Source organism: Oncorhynchus kisutch, linkage group LG2 (assembly GCF_002021735.2).
Source record: "Oncorhynchus kisutch isolate 150728-3 linkage group LG2, Okis_V2, whole genome shotgun sequence".
Classification (NCBI taxonomy): domain Eukaryota; kingdom Metazoa; phylum Chordata; class Actinopteri; order Salmoniformes; family Salmonidae; genus Oncorhynchus; species Oncorhynchus kisutch.
This window is the reverse complement of record NC_034175.2, coordinates 50,513,834-50,530,043: the sequence shown is the minus strand read 5'-3', so window position 1 is coordinate 50,530,043 and position 16,210 is coordinate 50,513,834. Positions and strand designations below refer to the sequence as shown.

At 44.4% G+C, this 16,210-nt stretch overlaps 1 protein-coding gene across 1 annotated transcript in view; it reads right to left on the bottom strand.

Annotated features, from left to right (window-relative positions):
* Positions 1-16,210, bottom strand: part of LOC109904443 (integrin beta-5-like) — a 93,565-nt gene that overhangs the window by 51,117 nt on the left and 26,238 nt on the right. Inside the window, 4 exon segments of the mRNA XM_031796948.1 lie at positions 76-505; positions 10,822-10,956; positions 13,777-13,866; positions 15,685-15,780. Of these exon segments, the coding sequence (XP_031652808.1) occupies positions 76-505; positions 10,822-10,956; positions 13,777-13,866; positions 15,685-15,780 (751 nt within the window).

The window sequence follows — 16,210 nt, the reverse complement described above, 5'->3', positions numbered from 1 at the left end:
TGCAGAAGTAGAGAGGAGATCCAGCAATTTGGAGAGCGAAGTAGCGGCAGTGCTCCCTTCTCTTTGCACACCTACCTGAGCAGAGGATGCCCTTGTGTCGGGCGCAGGAGAAGTCGTCACACTCGCAGAAGGTCCCGTAGATCTTCCCGAACTCTGACTCGTAGCAGAGGCATTGGTTACAACTGCACTCCCCTCTCCCACCACAGATCTGCTTCCCCTCCGCCTCTCTACAGGCGCTCAGGTACATGCTGCCAGCCTCGCCCTCCTGGCACTCACAGCGGGCGCCCAGGTAGCCCGGGTCACAGCGGCAGGTACCACAGGTGTACTGTCCGATAGAGCTGCAGCGGCTACTGTTAGCCTGGGTCTGGTCGGTGCAGCCACAGGCACAGCGGTAGTCCACTGACACCTCCAGACGATTCTTGAAACCCACAGGTTTGATGGTGAATCTCTGCTGGGTGCCAGGGGCAGGGCAGCCCCTAGCATCCACACTCACGTTGAAGGACACCTGGAAGAAAGAAGAACAGTACAACAGGGTTAGTATATGGACTGGAAATAGACAAATTGCAACAATTTGAGACAATTTCTCAATCAAGGAGTTTTACACAAACCTACGTCATACTCATGACTGGATTTTAAAATGGTCTCAATCTGGATCCATCACAATTACACCATCTACCTCCAGATAAACCCCTTTTGCTCATATTAAGGCTTGGCTGTGATCTACATTTGACCTGCAAGCTGTGTTTATACATGTGGAATTATCTCAGAGAGAGAAGGCGCGAGAGAGCGCGATCAGAGGATAGAGATCAGAGGACAGTTTGTGGCTTTGAGTCAGTTAGTTGATTAATCACAGCCAATTCAAGCAGCAGATGACACAGACAGGACCACCACCCATTTGATTGCTCTGAGGAAGGAAGTCTGAACAAGACAGAAACTCCACCCTCCCTTTAGATTGGCCTGTCTCATCAGTTACGTTGATTGGAAGATGGTGCTGCATTGGATAGCAGATGTTTTACGGACTTCTCCTATAGAGCTACATTTTTATGGAATGGTCTGCCTACCCATGTGAGACACGCAGACTCGGTCTCAACCTTTTAAGTCTTTACTGAAGACTCATCTCTTCAGTGGGTCATATGATTGAGTGTAGGCTGGCCCAGGAGTGTGAAGGTGAACGGAAAGGCTCTGGAGCAACGAACCACCCTTGCTGTCTCTGCCTGGCTGGTTCCCCTCTCTCTTTTTTAAATTTTATTTATTTTTGAATTTTTACCCCTTTTTTCTCCCCAGTTTCGTGGTATCCAATTGTTGTAGTAGCTACTATCTTGTCTCATCGCTACAACTCCCGTACGGGCTCGGGAGAGACGAAGGTTGAAAGTCATGCGTCCTCCGATACACAACCCAACCAGCCGTACTGCTTCTTAACACAGCGCGCATCCAACCCGGAAGCCAGCCGCACCAATGTGTCGGAGGGTACACCGTGCACCTGGCAACCTTGGTTAGCGCTCACTGCGCCCGGCCCACCACAGGAGTCGCTGGTGCGTGATGAGACAAGGACATCCCTACCGACCAAGCCCTCCCTAACCCGGACGATGCTAGGCCAATTGTGTGTCGCCCCACGGACCTCCTGGTCGCGGCCGGTTACGACAGAGCCTGGGCGCGAACCCAGGGACTCTGATGTGCCCTTAACCACTGTGCCACCCGGGAGGCCTGGTTCCCCTCTCTCAACTGGGATTCTCTGCCTCTAACCCTATTACAGGGGCTGGCTTACTGGTGCTCTTTCATGCCGTCCCTAGGAGAGGTGCGTCACTTGAGTGGGTTGAGTCACTGACGTGATCTTCCTGTCTGGGTTGGCGCCCCCCCTTGGGTTGTGCCGTGGCGGAGATCTTTGTGGGCTATACTCAGCCTGGTCTCAGGATGGTAAGTTGGTGGATGAAGATATCCCTCTAGTGGTGTGGGAGCTGTGCTTTGGCAAAGTGGGTGGGGTTATATCATTCCTGTTTGGCCTTGTCCGGGGGTATCATCGGATGGGGCCACAGTGTCTCCTGACCCAGCCTCCAGTATTTATGCTGCAGTAGTTTGTGTCGGGGGGCTAGGGTCAGTTTGTTATTTCTGGAGTACTTATCCTGTCTTATCTAGTGTCCTGTGTGAATTTAAGTATGCTCTCTCTAATTCTCTCTTTCTCTCTCGGAGGACCTGAGCCCTAGGACCATGCCTCAGGACTACCTGGCATGACTCCTTGCTGTCCTCAGTCCACCTGGCCGTGCTGCTGCTCCAGTTTCAACTGTTCTGCCTGCAGCTATGGAACCCTGACCTGTTCACAGGACGTGCTACCTTTCCCAGACCTGCTGTTTTCAACTCTCCAGAGACCGCAGGAGCGGTAGAGATACTCCTAATTATCAGCTATGAAAAGCCAACTGACATTTACTCCTGAGGTGCTGACTTGCTGCACCCTCGACAACTACTGTGATTATTATTTGACCATGCTGGTCATTTATTAACATTTGAACATCTTGGCCATGTTCTGTTATAATCTCCACCCGGCACCGCCAGAAGAGGACTGGCCACCCCTCATAGCCTGGTTCCTCTCTAGGTTTCTTCCTAGGTTTAGGCCTTTCTAGGGAGTTTTTCCTAGCCAGTGTGCTTCTACGCCTGCATTGCTTGCTGTTTGGGGTTTTAGGCTGGGTTTCTGTACAGCACTTTGAGATGTCAGCTGATGTAAGAAGGGCTATATAAATACATTTGATTAAAAAATAAAGTCTTAAAATGCTAGGTCCGACTTTGGGATCAGAATTTACACCTGCTGCACCAACCAAAAAGACTAGTTGTAGCTAAATCCAGTGTAAGCAATGATTAAGCAATGCATGAGATTTGATGCTTCAAAATGGTGGCTGCTAGGCAGCACCCATTACTAGGCTGTTACTGTTCTCGTGGCAGTTTTAAACTTTGCCAGGCATGTCCCATCACTTCAAAGCCCACCACTATGCATGCATGTTGTTCTCTTAACCATACTTTGATGAATCAATCAATAATTACTGTGGAATGAATATCACTGAATGACAAAGTTATTGGATAAAGTAGGCTAATGCTATTGAAGGCATTTATCATATTGTTGCTTACTGAAACTCCCAAAGTCATCGAACTGTTTTCAATACTTTAAAGCAATAGCCGTGTGGTCAACTATAATTTCAGCCCCTTATCATTGGGACAACATTATCGCCCTGTTTTTAGACAAGCGTGGGGAATCGTCTTCATAAATCAATCGTCCAGATTTTTGTTTTCCCGGAACCCCCGATTGGATATTTGATTACATTTAGGCTGGGAAAATGTTAGCCAAATTGGGGTCAGTGTTCATAATGATAATCTTTAGTCTAGTTTGCTCATCTAACTGCATTATCAGAACATTTTGCTAGCATGTTATGTAGTCTAAGGTAGCCTATTGGTTGTCTAGCAATGGTCAACCAATTTGAACAGATCTTGAAGAATTTTTTAAGAATAATGGGCAAATATTGTACAACCCAGGTGTGTAAAGCTCTTAAAGACTTACCCAGAAAGACTCAGCTGAAATCGCTGCCAAAGGTGATTCTGACATGAATTGACTCAGGGGTGTGAATACTTATGTAAATGAGATATGAGCTATAATAAAAGTGGAGGTGGCAGCTCATCTATTCGTTTTCTAATGTCTGATCAGACACATTTAGCATGCTGTAATGTAGCATGAATCAAGTGTATTATTTTGCTATTGACTCGCGCATAGGCAACTCGAAAAGCCTGGAGGTTGGGAAATATGAACACGAGACTCACATCCTTTAGAAAATATAGATTGTTCCTTCATGGTATGTACAGAAAAGAATAGCATAGTCCCACCTCCCGACCAGGCGTAGAGTCTACGCCCAGGCATAGCTCATAGAAGGGCTCACGCCCAGGCATAGCTCATAGAAGGGCTCACGCCCAGGCATAGCTCATAGAAGGGCTCACGCCCAGGCATAGCTCATAGAAGGGCTCACGCCCAGGCATAGCTCATAGAAGGGCTCACGCCCAGGTATAGCTCATAGAAGGGCTCACGCCCAGGCATAGCTCATAGAAGGGCTCACGCCCAGGCATAGCTCATAGAAGGGCTCACGCCCAGGCATAGCTCATAGAAGGGCTCACGCCCAGGCATAGCTCATAGAAGGGCTCACGCCCAGGCATAGCTCATCGAAGGGCTCACGCCCAGGCATAGCTCATCGAAGGGCTCACGCCCAGGCATAGCTCATCGAAGGGCTCACGCCCAGGCATAGCTCATAGAAGGGCTCACGCCCAGGTGATGCAACAGGTATAATCTGTACGTCCACATAGAGCATATCGAACCGAGTTACGACCCACTTACAACCAACTGCTTCAAATCGGCCCCAGAACAGCGATCACTAACCTCGATCCATGTGATTTTTTACTGGTTATTGTTATTCACTGTATTTATTCCTCGTGTCACCAATTCTATTTATCTTTAACTCTGCATTGTTGTAAAAAGACCCGGAAGTAAGCATGTCCTGGAAGTAAGCATGTTAATCTACATCTGTTGTTTACAAAGCATGTGACAAATAACATTTCATTTGCAGCGCATTACTGTGTCCTTCTCTGTAGCTTACTGCCACAGCAACCATCTCTAGTGTGTGTACGTGCCGTAGATGAGGCAGTGTGTTATTCTGTGGTTTCACTCACTTTAGATGGGATAATGGTGTGAATTCCTCCAGTTAAACTGATACTACCATGAATCTACAAAACTGCAATGTACAGTATATATGTCAGTTGATACATCATCACCTGCTGCAGTGAGCACATGAAGGCTCTGAGGCAAAACATCTTTAAAACGGAATAATTCTGTCCAAAGAAAACACAAGGACCGACTTCAATAACGCCAATTAGAATACATATGAAATGTGGTTAACTTTTCAATACATAACACAGCTCTGGATGAGAGCATGGATACTTTCAACCACAAAAATATTTTAGCGAAAAGAAAAGCTAATCTGAGGCAGCTGTAGGGGTATTTCAGGAAGGATGTCCTTCCATGACGTAGGTCTGATAAGGTTCACTCTTCCACATCATTCTCCTTCTCCCAGTGGTTCTAGATGAGTGAAGAAGCGCGCACACACACACACACACACACACGTCTACAGGTAGCCTATGTGCCCTTTGGCAGTGTTGAGCCCGGAGGGGTCATTGGAGGTGGAGAGGCAGGGATGTGAGGGGGCACATGCTGTGCTTTGAAGTTTAGCTCCCAAGACTGAAGGCCATAGCCCTCTGGACTGCAGCCCCAAAGGCAAACACTCAGATGCTTAGGCCGTGTTGATGTTGGCAGCAGCTCTGCACGCAACGATCTGAGTCTTCAGGAGAGAAAAAGAGCATTGGCCTGTCACTCAGAATGCAGGACCTTTTGCTCTCTCTCTATAGGTCTCCTAGGCCATCAGTGTCTTCCATCTTCCCTTCCTCTTTCAATGAGAAGTGAACATCAACAGGCTTAGTGGTGAAGAGGTCATAGTACCACAGACCCTACTGGGTGAGCCGCTGACTAATATGAAACGCTGTACAATATGAGGCAATATGAGGGTGTGGCTGTGTGTGGAGTAACCACTCATGACATCAAACTGCGTCATCGGTCCAACCCAAACCATTGATCTAGTTAGTAAGTGATGAATGTCCGTAGGTAATACAGAAACACGAGTCAAAAATAAATAAAAAACATCAATAACAAAGCTATTGTCATCCACAAGCACAGCATTGCAGAAGAACAGGACATGAACGCAGAGTTGTGGTATGTTCCTGCTGAGTACTAGATAAGCCTCCAATCAGAGTCCACAGGAAGGAAGGGCCCACTTGGGCCCACTTGGAAGACCTGCTTGTCTGCTATTTGCCTCTTCCACTACAGCAGTGCTCTTCCTAATGAGGTAATGAGATTTAGGGGAGTGAGTCACGAGGAACCCATCTCCTTTAACCATGTGGCTCATTAGGGAAACTAGCAACCATGAGATAAAGCTGCTGGAGTAAAAAGGCAGGGGACCAAATCCCAGGACATTACTGCTGTGATTGTGAGAGAGGGATGGAATGGAGGCGTGGAACGGAGAGAGCAGCAGATTAATCACCAAAGTCTGTCTTGAGTAAAGTATTCAACCACTTTGTTATGGCACGCCTAAATAAGTTCAGGATAAAACAGTTGCTTAACAAGACACAAGTTGCATGGACTCACTCGGTGTGCAGTAATAGTGTTTAACGTAACTTTATGATCACCTTATCTCTGTACCTCACACATACAGATCATTTTAAGGTCCCTCAGTCGAGCAGTGAATTTCAAACACAGAATCAACCACAAAGACCAGGAAAGTTGTCCAACGCCTCACAAAAAAGTACACCTATCAGTAGACAAGACATTGAATATCTCTGGGCCATGTGAAGTTATTAAATTACACTTTGGATGGTGTATCAATACACCCATTCACTACAAAGATACAGGCGCACTTCCTACCTCATTTGCCGGGGAGGAAGGAAACCGCTCAGATGACGCTCTATCAAATCATAGACTTAATTATAACATAACACAGAAATACAAGCCTTAGGTCATTAATATGGTCAAATCCAGAAACTATAATTTCGAAAATAAAACGTTTATTCTTTCAGTGAAATACGGAACCGTTCCGTATTCTATCTAACGGGTGGCATCCATAAGTCTAAATATTCCTGTTACATTGCACAACCTTCAATGTTTTGTCATAATTACGTAAAATTCTGGCAAATTAGTTTGCAACGAGCCAGGCGGCCCAAACTGCTGCATATACCCTGACTTTGCGTGCAATGAACGCAAGAGAAGTGACACAATTTCCCGAGTTTAATATTGCCTGCTAACATGAACGGTCTCCAAAAACGCCAATTACCGATTGTTATGAAAACTTGAAATCTGCCCTAATTAAAATCGGCCATTCCAATTAATCGGTCGACCTCTAGTGCATATGGGGGAAAGCTTCCTGCCATCCAGGACCCATATTCTAGGTAGTGTCAAAGGAAGGCCCCCAAAAAATTGTCACCCAAGTCATAGACTGTCCTCTCTGCTACCACATGGCAAGCGGTACCGGAGCAGCAACTCAAGGAACAAAAGGCTCCTTAACAGCTTCTACCTCCAAGCCCTAAGACTGCCGAACAATTAATGAAATGGCCAACCGGACTACTTACATTAACCCCTCCCCCCCTTTGTTTTTACACCACTGCTACTCGCCGTTTACTATCTATGCATAGTCACTTTACCCCTACCTACATGTACAAATTACTTCACCTAACTTGTACCCCCACACATTGACTTAGTACCGGTACCCCATGTATATAGCCACGTTATTGTTATTGTGTTCATTTTAATTTTATTTCTTACTTTAAGTTTATTCAGTAAATATTTTCTTAATTATTTCTTGAGGTGCATTGTTGGTTAAGGGCTTGTAAGTAAGCTTTTCACATTAAGGTCTACACCTGTTGTATTCGGCACATGTGATAATTAAAATTGGATTTGATTTCACCATGAGGCCAATGGTGACTTTAAAACAGAGTTTAATGGCTGTGATAGGAGAGGACGGATCAACAACATTGTAGTTACTCTACAATACTAACCTAAAGGGCAGAGTCTAAAGGGCAGAAGTTTGTACAGAATAAAAATATTTAAAAAATATGCATCGTGTTTGCAAAAAGGCACTAAAGTAATACTAAAGAAAATGTGTCCTGACTACAAAGTGTTACATTTGGCAAATCCAATACAACACATTACCACTCTCCATATTTTCAAGCCTAGTGGTGCTGCATCATGTTATGGGTATGCTTGTAATCGTTAAGAACTGTGGAGTTTCTCAGGATAAAAAAAAAGGAATGGAATGGAGCTAAGCTAAAATCCCAGAGGAAAACCTGGTTCAGTCTGCGTTCCACCAGACACTGGGAGATCAATTCACCTTTCAGCAGGACAATAACCTAAAAACACAAGGCCAAATCTACACTTGAGTAGCTTACCAAGAATACTGTGAATGTTACCGAGTGACCGAGTTACAGTTTTGACTTAAATCTACTGCAAGACCTAGAGCTTGAAGAAGTTTGAAAAGAATACATTGGCAAATGTTGCACAATCCAGGTGTGGAAAGCTCTTACAGACTTACCCAGAAAGACTCACAGCTGTAATCGCTGCCAAAGGTGCTTCTACAAAGTATTGTCTCAGGGGTGTGAATACTTATGTAAATTAGATATCTGTATTTCAATTTATTTGCCAACATTTCTAAAAACATTCATTTTGTGATTATGGGGTGTTTGTCCATTTGGAATTCAGGTTGTAAAAACAGCGTGTGGAATAAGTCTAGAGGTATGAATACTTTCTGAAGGCACTGTACAGGATCTTAATTTTGTTGCAGAGAAATGCAGATGAGCTTCATGATTTACAGAAATTCAGTGAAAACCCACACTAAGACACAGTTCTATTAACATTGCACATATGTATATACTGTACTCTATACCATCTACTGCATCTTGCCATCTTTATGTAATACATGTATCACTAGCCACTTTAAACAATGCCACTTTTATATGTTTACATACCCTACATTACTCATCTCATATGTATATACTGTACTCGATACCATCTACTGCATCTTGCCTATGCCATTATGTACCATCACTCATTCATATATATTTATGTACATATTCTTCATCCCTTTATACTTGTGTGTATAAGGTAGTTGTTGTGAAATCGTTAGATTACTCGTTGGTTATTACTGCATTGTCGGAACCAGAAGCGCAAGCATTTCGCTACACTCGCATTAACATCTGCTAACATCTGTATGAGACAAATAAAATTGGGTTTGATTTCATGTAGCCTAATTTTGGTCAGTTAATAGTCTACACACTGATCAAGCAACATTATGGACTATACTGATCAAATTAAGATCCTACATCTGTATGGGAAATATTTAGTGCTCGAAGGTTTGAGAGTGTCACAGTGAAAGGAATGTGGGCTTTAGTTTGTACACTGGGTCTAAGACACCATGTTGTCTTTGTTCGTTAAATCTTCTCTGGTTTCACCAACTCTTCTTTCTCTAACTTTTGTAGTGAGGACATTGACATGCAGCATCAGGCCTCAGAGCAAGGCTGCAGCCAGAGACCCTGTGACCGACACCTGGGAACTTTCCCAATTCCTCCTCCCTCTATTCCTCGCGTCCTCTTTCCTCACCTTTTTAGGAGGACAGATTAGCACTCAGAGACCTGCAGAGAAAATACCCCTGCTGCAGAACAAAAGACAGAGTTAGACCCATCACCCTGGCCAGGCAGAGATGTGATTCCCCCATTCACTACTATTATTCATTCACCCTCCATCCCCACACACCATCCTTATTTCCTACATTCAATTAAGACAAATAAGGAATCAGTGAGGGAGACACTGGGGCTTTGGGAAGAAGAATTCCACAGGGTCGGATCTCTGCGTGGTGGAGTGTACAAAGTAGCCCCTTGCTGAGCATTTCAATAGATCCTGTACAAATCCTCATTGGGGCCTGAGGATTTGAACAGTGCAGAATTCAAAGCAATTAAGATGTGCAGTGATCCCACATCACCTGACCTTTAGAGTTTTGTTAGCTGAAACAAAGGAAGAGAAGAATGCATTCCATCTAAAATGGCAAGAACATGTTGGAACACAATTAAAAAGCCAGCTAAAATATTCTTCCCCTGACAAATTATAATCCCACCCCCCTATATGTAGGTCTACTCACACTAAAATGCTTTCTGCGGAGGCTACTGATGCCACATCTCCCATAGACTACTTCATCCAAAGCCATCCAAAATAGCTTATTTGGAGGGCTATTTGGAAAGCACAACTGATATCCAATTGCAGTGTTCAGAAGCCAAGAATAAGTTAAGTCAGTTCAAACTCCCACTGCTATCCCAGGAAAAGGATGACCCTTGCCTTGAGAATGGCCAGTGTCTGTCGAGACAGCCGCGTGTTGACAGAGTATGTGTTGGTTGGAGACAGGAAATTCTGGAGTCTCAGAGAAGGGATGGACACCATGACTAATATTTTTCCAAAACAGACAGACAGAAGCATTTTTGCCACCCCCAGTTTGGTTTCTTCCAAGGGAAAGAATATGTTTGCATTATTTCAGTCATGGTCTGCTCATATCAAATACATTAAGCAGGGTAAAATCTGAGCGCACACACGTTAACTGTTAAAGAGAGTAAGCAAAGCAACAAAATTGTTGTTCTCTCACTCAATCGCTCTTTTTCTCAGAGTCTAAGACATGGCCGATATCGCTCCTTTAGTCTCCCGGCAACTGCAGTTTAATTTAATCAAACAGGAACTGCAAACTTAAGAGGATTGAAAGGTCACACTGTGCTGCCAAGTCACAACTTGCTTCCTTCAGTCAGTCATTCGCTGGCTGGGTGGATGATATCCATGATATTCCTGTCAGTGTTGCAGAGAGACATGCCACTGGGCTAACTAAGCCTTAATGCAAAAACCCCATGATGCATCTGTCCACAGGCTGGAATTACATCCTGTTACAGTTGTGTTGCATCATTCACATGGTGTCCATGACATGACAGCCAGATCACCTGTACATTAGGCAGGATGGGAAAGGTTCACTTGGCCACTATCAGGCAAAGCTGCAAACTCAAAGTCCTAAAAATCTGTTTTTATAACCAACCCTAACTTTTGATAAACCAAAAAGCATATTTTCGTTTATATACATATTCACGATATGTATATGTATATGTATATGACTTTCCAGCTTGGCCTGATAGTGCAAATCCATAGGAAGCCAGGAGGTCTGAGAGACTCACCGTGTCTCCGATCTTGAGGTCAGCACACTTCCTGAGGCCTGGTAGGGGCTGTCCGTCCTGACAGGTGGCCGTGAAGGACAGACTGAGGTCTTCAGGTTGATCCCACACGGTCAGCTCCACTTTGGACCGGATGTTCTGGAGGGAGGACACACAGACAGAGAAAGAGAGAGATTGGATGAACTCACAGATACATATGCCATGAACACAAAAACAGACAGACACATATACAGATAGACAGACACACACTTATGAGTAAGTACTTTTGACATTTGCATCAAAGTAGTAAATATGTCATTTATTTGAAAACAAGACAGATGGTTCACTGGTCAACTATCCAAACATGTCTGATCAAAGACTCCTATCAATAGATCCCATGAGCATTAAAGTATGTATGTATATTAGAGCTGGCACAGAGGTTCCCTGGTGGTTTCCATACTATTTGAATGTTAAATGCTTCCAGTACCCCTGGCACTGGATCCACTCAGAACCACCACAACTCAGCATTTTAGAATGAAACCAGCCTGTTATTTAGGCAGGGTGGAAAACAGAGAAAAAGATAGTTGGAAAGAGCGTAAAATGCCTTGGTTAAGCAAGATTTATACAGGTCATTCTGTCTTTTGTAAACTTCCCCCAAACCCACAGTGGTTCGGTTAGCATGGACGGATGTGGAGCTCGTGCGTGTGTGTGTCATAGCGTGCCTTTGCTGCTACATGCCAGCCTTATCTGTACTTTATGTGCGTGTTCACTCCAGCGCATAAAAGCTACAGAACTGTGGAAGGGGGTAATCAGAATCATGCCCGACTGACAGATACCCATGATTGATCTATGCCCTGTTTTGGCCTGTACTGGAGAAAGAACACAATGAACTGATAACAAAATGTGCTGAAATAACTCAAATGCTTGTGTTCAAACTTCACAATACTCAAAAAAGATACAATTATGATAGGAACCAAAATGTGGTGCCATCTGCCCATTGTGTAAAGTGAACAGAATGTAGGCTACTTGGTATATAAGGCTGTCAGGTTGCCTAGTGGTTAGAGCGTTGGGCCTGTAACCGAAAGGTTGCTGGATTAAATCCCTGAGTTGACAAGATAAAAATCCCACTGTTCCCTGGTAGGCCGTCATTGTAAATAAGAATTTGTTCTTTACTGACTTGCCTATTAAATAAAGGTTTAAAAAATATATATATTTAATTATCAGTTGTTAAGGACACGGCTTGAGTCTACTCTGCAAAATCAAGTTGTAGTTCCTCAACCACAGGAAGGAAAAAATGCTTGACTGAAGAAAAAACCCACTGCTTTATTGGAAAATATTTTTGAGGATAGTTGACTAAAAACAGGCAAATACTTTGGTTTTAAAATATTCTAAATACACGGAGAAAGATTCGTTCTTCCCTTAAAATGTTGTTTTCTCTCAACTAGTCAACAAAAGTGAATTATATAACTGCTTTCCAGCAGTGCATTGAAGGCTAAATCTGCCATTTCAACAGTCTGACTGCCACTTTGTTTGGTAAGCTAAGGTATGGGGCTGGAGAAATATAGGCAAACCACTCTCAAATCACAGACTGTGACTTTAAGATCCCTAAATGGCCAAACCAGAGCCACAGTGTCAGAGTACTCACTCAAACAACACAAAAATACAAGACCGGATGATTCCATGCTTTGAGAATGGATTATGAGAGAGTGTCTTCTGTGACATTTAAACACTAACGTCAAATTAGAATTCAAGGCCATTTGAGGCCCCTGCTTAACTTGGGTAGAATGAAGATTATACATTTATCATGACCCATAAATTGAAGATGTGTTTTTGTTGTTGATCTTTCCATAAATGTGAATTGTAAACGAGGACAAGATGTAAATCTCCTAGCACACGAGTCTATAGCCGTTTATTGTGTTTAAAATACACAGGAATCCCTTCTAGAACCCTTTTCAGGCCGTTTGAAAACCCTTCCTTCAAATAACTGGAAGAATGGAATCTATTTCCTGTATGGAGGGGACTGGGGAGTAGCAGCACCACAGTGTCTCAGGCAGGATTTGCGCCATAAACCTGCTTCTTCTTCAGTAACCATAAAGTGCTAGTGCAGAGTTAAAGACAGTGCCGTAGTGTGAGCCAGAAGTAGAGTAAACCCCAGACCACCACAGCAAATAGAGGGGCAGGGTGTGGGTCTCCATATCACCACAGCAAATAGAGGGGCAGGGTGTGGGTCTCCATATCACCACAGCAAATAGAGGGGCAGGGTGAGGGTCTCCATATCACCACAGCAAATAGAGGGGCAGGGTGTGGGTCTCCATATCACCACAGCAAATAGAGGGGCAGGGTGAGGGTCTCCATATCACCACAGCAAATAGAGGGGCAGGGTGTGGGTCTCCATATCACCACAGCAAATAGAAGGGCAGGGTGAGGGTCTCCATATCACCACAGCAAATAGAGGGGCAGGGTGAGGGTCTCCATATCACCACAGCAAATAGTGGGGCAGGGTGAGGGTCTCCATATAACCACAGCAAATAGAGGGGCAGGGTGAGGGTCTCCATATCACCACAGCAAATAGAGGGGCAGGGTGAGGGTCTCCATATCACCACAGCAAATAGAGGGGCAGGGTGAGGGTCTCCATATAACCACAGCAAATAGAGGGGCAGGGTGAGGGTCTCCATATCACCACAGCAAATAGAGGGGCTGGATGAGGGTCTCCATTTCCAATGCTAATGCATAAAAATTCAACACTTCCTCTTGTCCTCTAGAGACCGGGGACATGTTCAGTAGGCCTCACAGTTTTGCAAAGGAAAACAAAAATGACAGGTTCAGGGTATACCGGTCTGTTTCCTGGTTTCAAAACATGTTCAGCCAACTATCAACCAACATCCATTTCAGAAGAGGACAGCTGAGAGACTCTCTTTCCCTCTCAAGCGCACACACACACCCTGTGCTCTAAATGGGAGAGAACGCTCCTTTACTTACATTGTAGGCGTTAACGATGAGTTGGATGATGTTCTTGGAGTCCTGATCCAGAATCTCCACTGTAGTTCCAGGTATCAGTGCTGTGAAATTCTGCATAAACACCAGATATGATTTATTTAATTAAAAGAAACAAATATAACAAAGCAATAAACACAATATCAAAGGCCACCATTCCCACCGAAGTGTACACACCATACACAATATGTGTACACTATACACACAGCTACTCTCAATCCTAAACACATATACACATACATACACACTGCTCAAAAAAATAAAGGGAACACTAAAATAACACATCCTAGATCTGAATGAATGAAATATTCTTATTAAACACTTTTTTCTTTACATAGTTGAATGTGCTGACAACAAAATCACACAAAAATTATCAATGGAAATCAAATTTATCAACCCATGGAGGTCTGGATTTGGAGTCACACTCAAAATTAAAGTGGAAAACCACACTACAGGCTGATCCAACTTTGATGTAATGTCCTTAAAACAAGTCAAAATGAGGCTCAGTAGTGTGTGTGGCCTCCACGTGCCTGTATGACCTCCCTACAACGCCTGGGCATGCTCCTGATGAGGTGGCGGATGGTCTCCTGAGGGATCTCCTCCCAGACCTGGACTAAAGCATCTGCCAACTCCTGGACAGTCTGTGGTGCAACGTGGCATTGGTGGATGGAGCGAGACATGATGTCCCAGATGTGCTCAATTGGATTCAGGTCTGGGGAACGGGCGGGCCAGTCCATAGCATCAATGCCGTCCTCTTGCAGGAACTGCTGACACCCCCCACCACATGAGGTCTAGCATTGTCTTGCATTAGGAGGAGCCCAGGGCCAACCGCACAAGCATATTGTCTCACAAGGGGTCTGAGGATCTCATCTCGGTACCTAATGGCTGTCAGGCTACCTCTGGCGAGCACATGGAGGGCTGTGCGGCTCCCCAAAGAAATGCCACCCCACACCATGACTGACCCGCCGCCAAACCGGTCATGCTGGAGGATGTTGCAGGCAGTAGAACATTCTCCACGGCGTCTCCAGACTGTCACATGTGCTTAGTGTGAACCTGCTTTAATCTGTGAAGAGCACAGGGCGCCAGTGGCGAATTTGCCAATCTTGGTGTTCTCTGGCAAATGCTAAACGTCCTGCACGGTGTTGGGCTGTAAGCACAACCCCCACCTGTGGACGTCGGGCCCTCATACCACCCTCATGGAGTCTGTTTCTGACCGTTTGAGCAGACACATGCACATTTGTGGCCTGCTGGAGTTCATTTTGCAGGGCTCTGGCAGTGCTCCTCCTGCTCCTCCTTGCACAAAGGCGGAGGTAGCGGTCCTGCTGCTGGGTTATTGCCCTTCTACGACCTCCTCCACGTCTCCTGATGTACTGGTCTGTCTCCTGGTAGCGCCTCCATGCTCTGGACACTACGCTGACAGCTACAGCAAACCTTCTTGCCACAGCTCGCATTGATGTAGCATCCTGGATGAGCTGCACTACCTGAGCCACTTGTGTGGGATGTAGACTCCGTCTCATGCTACCACTAGAGTGAAAGCACCGCCAGCATTCAAAAGTGACCAAAACATCAGCCAGGAAGCATAGGAACTGAGAAGTGGTCTGTGGTTATCACCTGCAGAACCACTCCTTTATTGGGGGTGTCTTGCTAATTGCCTATAATTTCCACCTGTTGTCTATTCCATTTGCACAACAGCATGTGAAATTTATTGTCAATCAGTGTTGCTTCCTAAGTGGACAGTTTGATTTCACAGAAGTGTGATTGACTTGGAGTTACATTGTGTTGTTTAAGTGTTCCCTTAATTTTTTGAGCAGTATATATATATATATATATATATATATATATATATATATATATATATATATATATATATATATATATATATATAAAATGTACCTTGTAAATGACATAGAGCCTTTTAGTCACGGCGAAGATGAGATAGATGTTGTTCTCCGCCAGCTTCTCTCCCAACAGAGCCAGAGAGGGATAGTCCTGCAGACAGACAGATAGATATGCATGGAAGGGGATGTTAGAGCCATTTCAAGTTCATTAGTTTAGCTTCCAGCTCACCCAGGGAAGGAAAGTCATTGCTCCTCTGATTCCAGTGTTGTCTTTACACGAGTTCCCTGACATTTCATTTTTCACCACCAGAACGAAGTCAGAAGTGATTTAGACCTATTTATTTACAGCTCTGCACAAGAGCTGTGGATTGAGGAGCAAATCCTAACTTCCACTTAAGTCAAAGATACACTATAGTCAAGGCATGACTGAGTGAAAATGTTTAAGCATTTAATAAGCAATCACTTTATCTCAATCAGATATGAGATTTTTGTCTTCATTAGCCTTTATCATTGTGTACATACGAATCAATCAACAGTGAGATTTACAGTTGAAATGGCCCGTGAGGTTCACCGATTTTCAT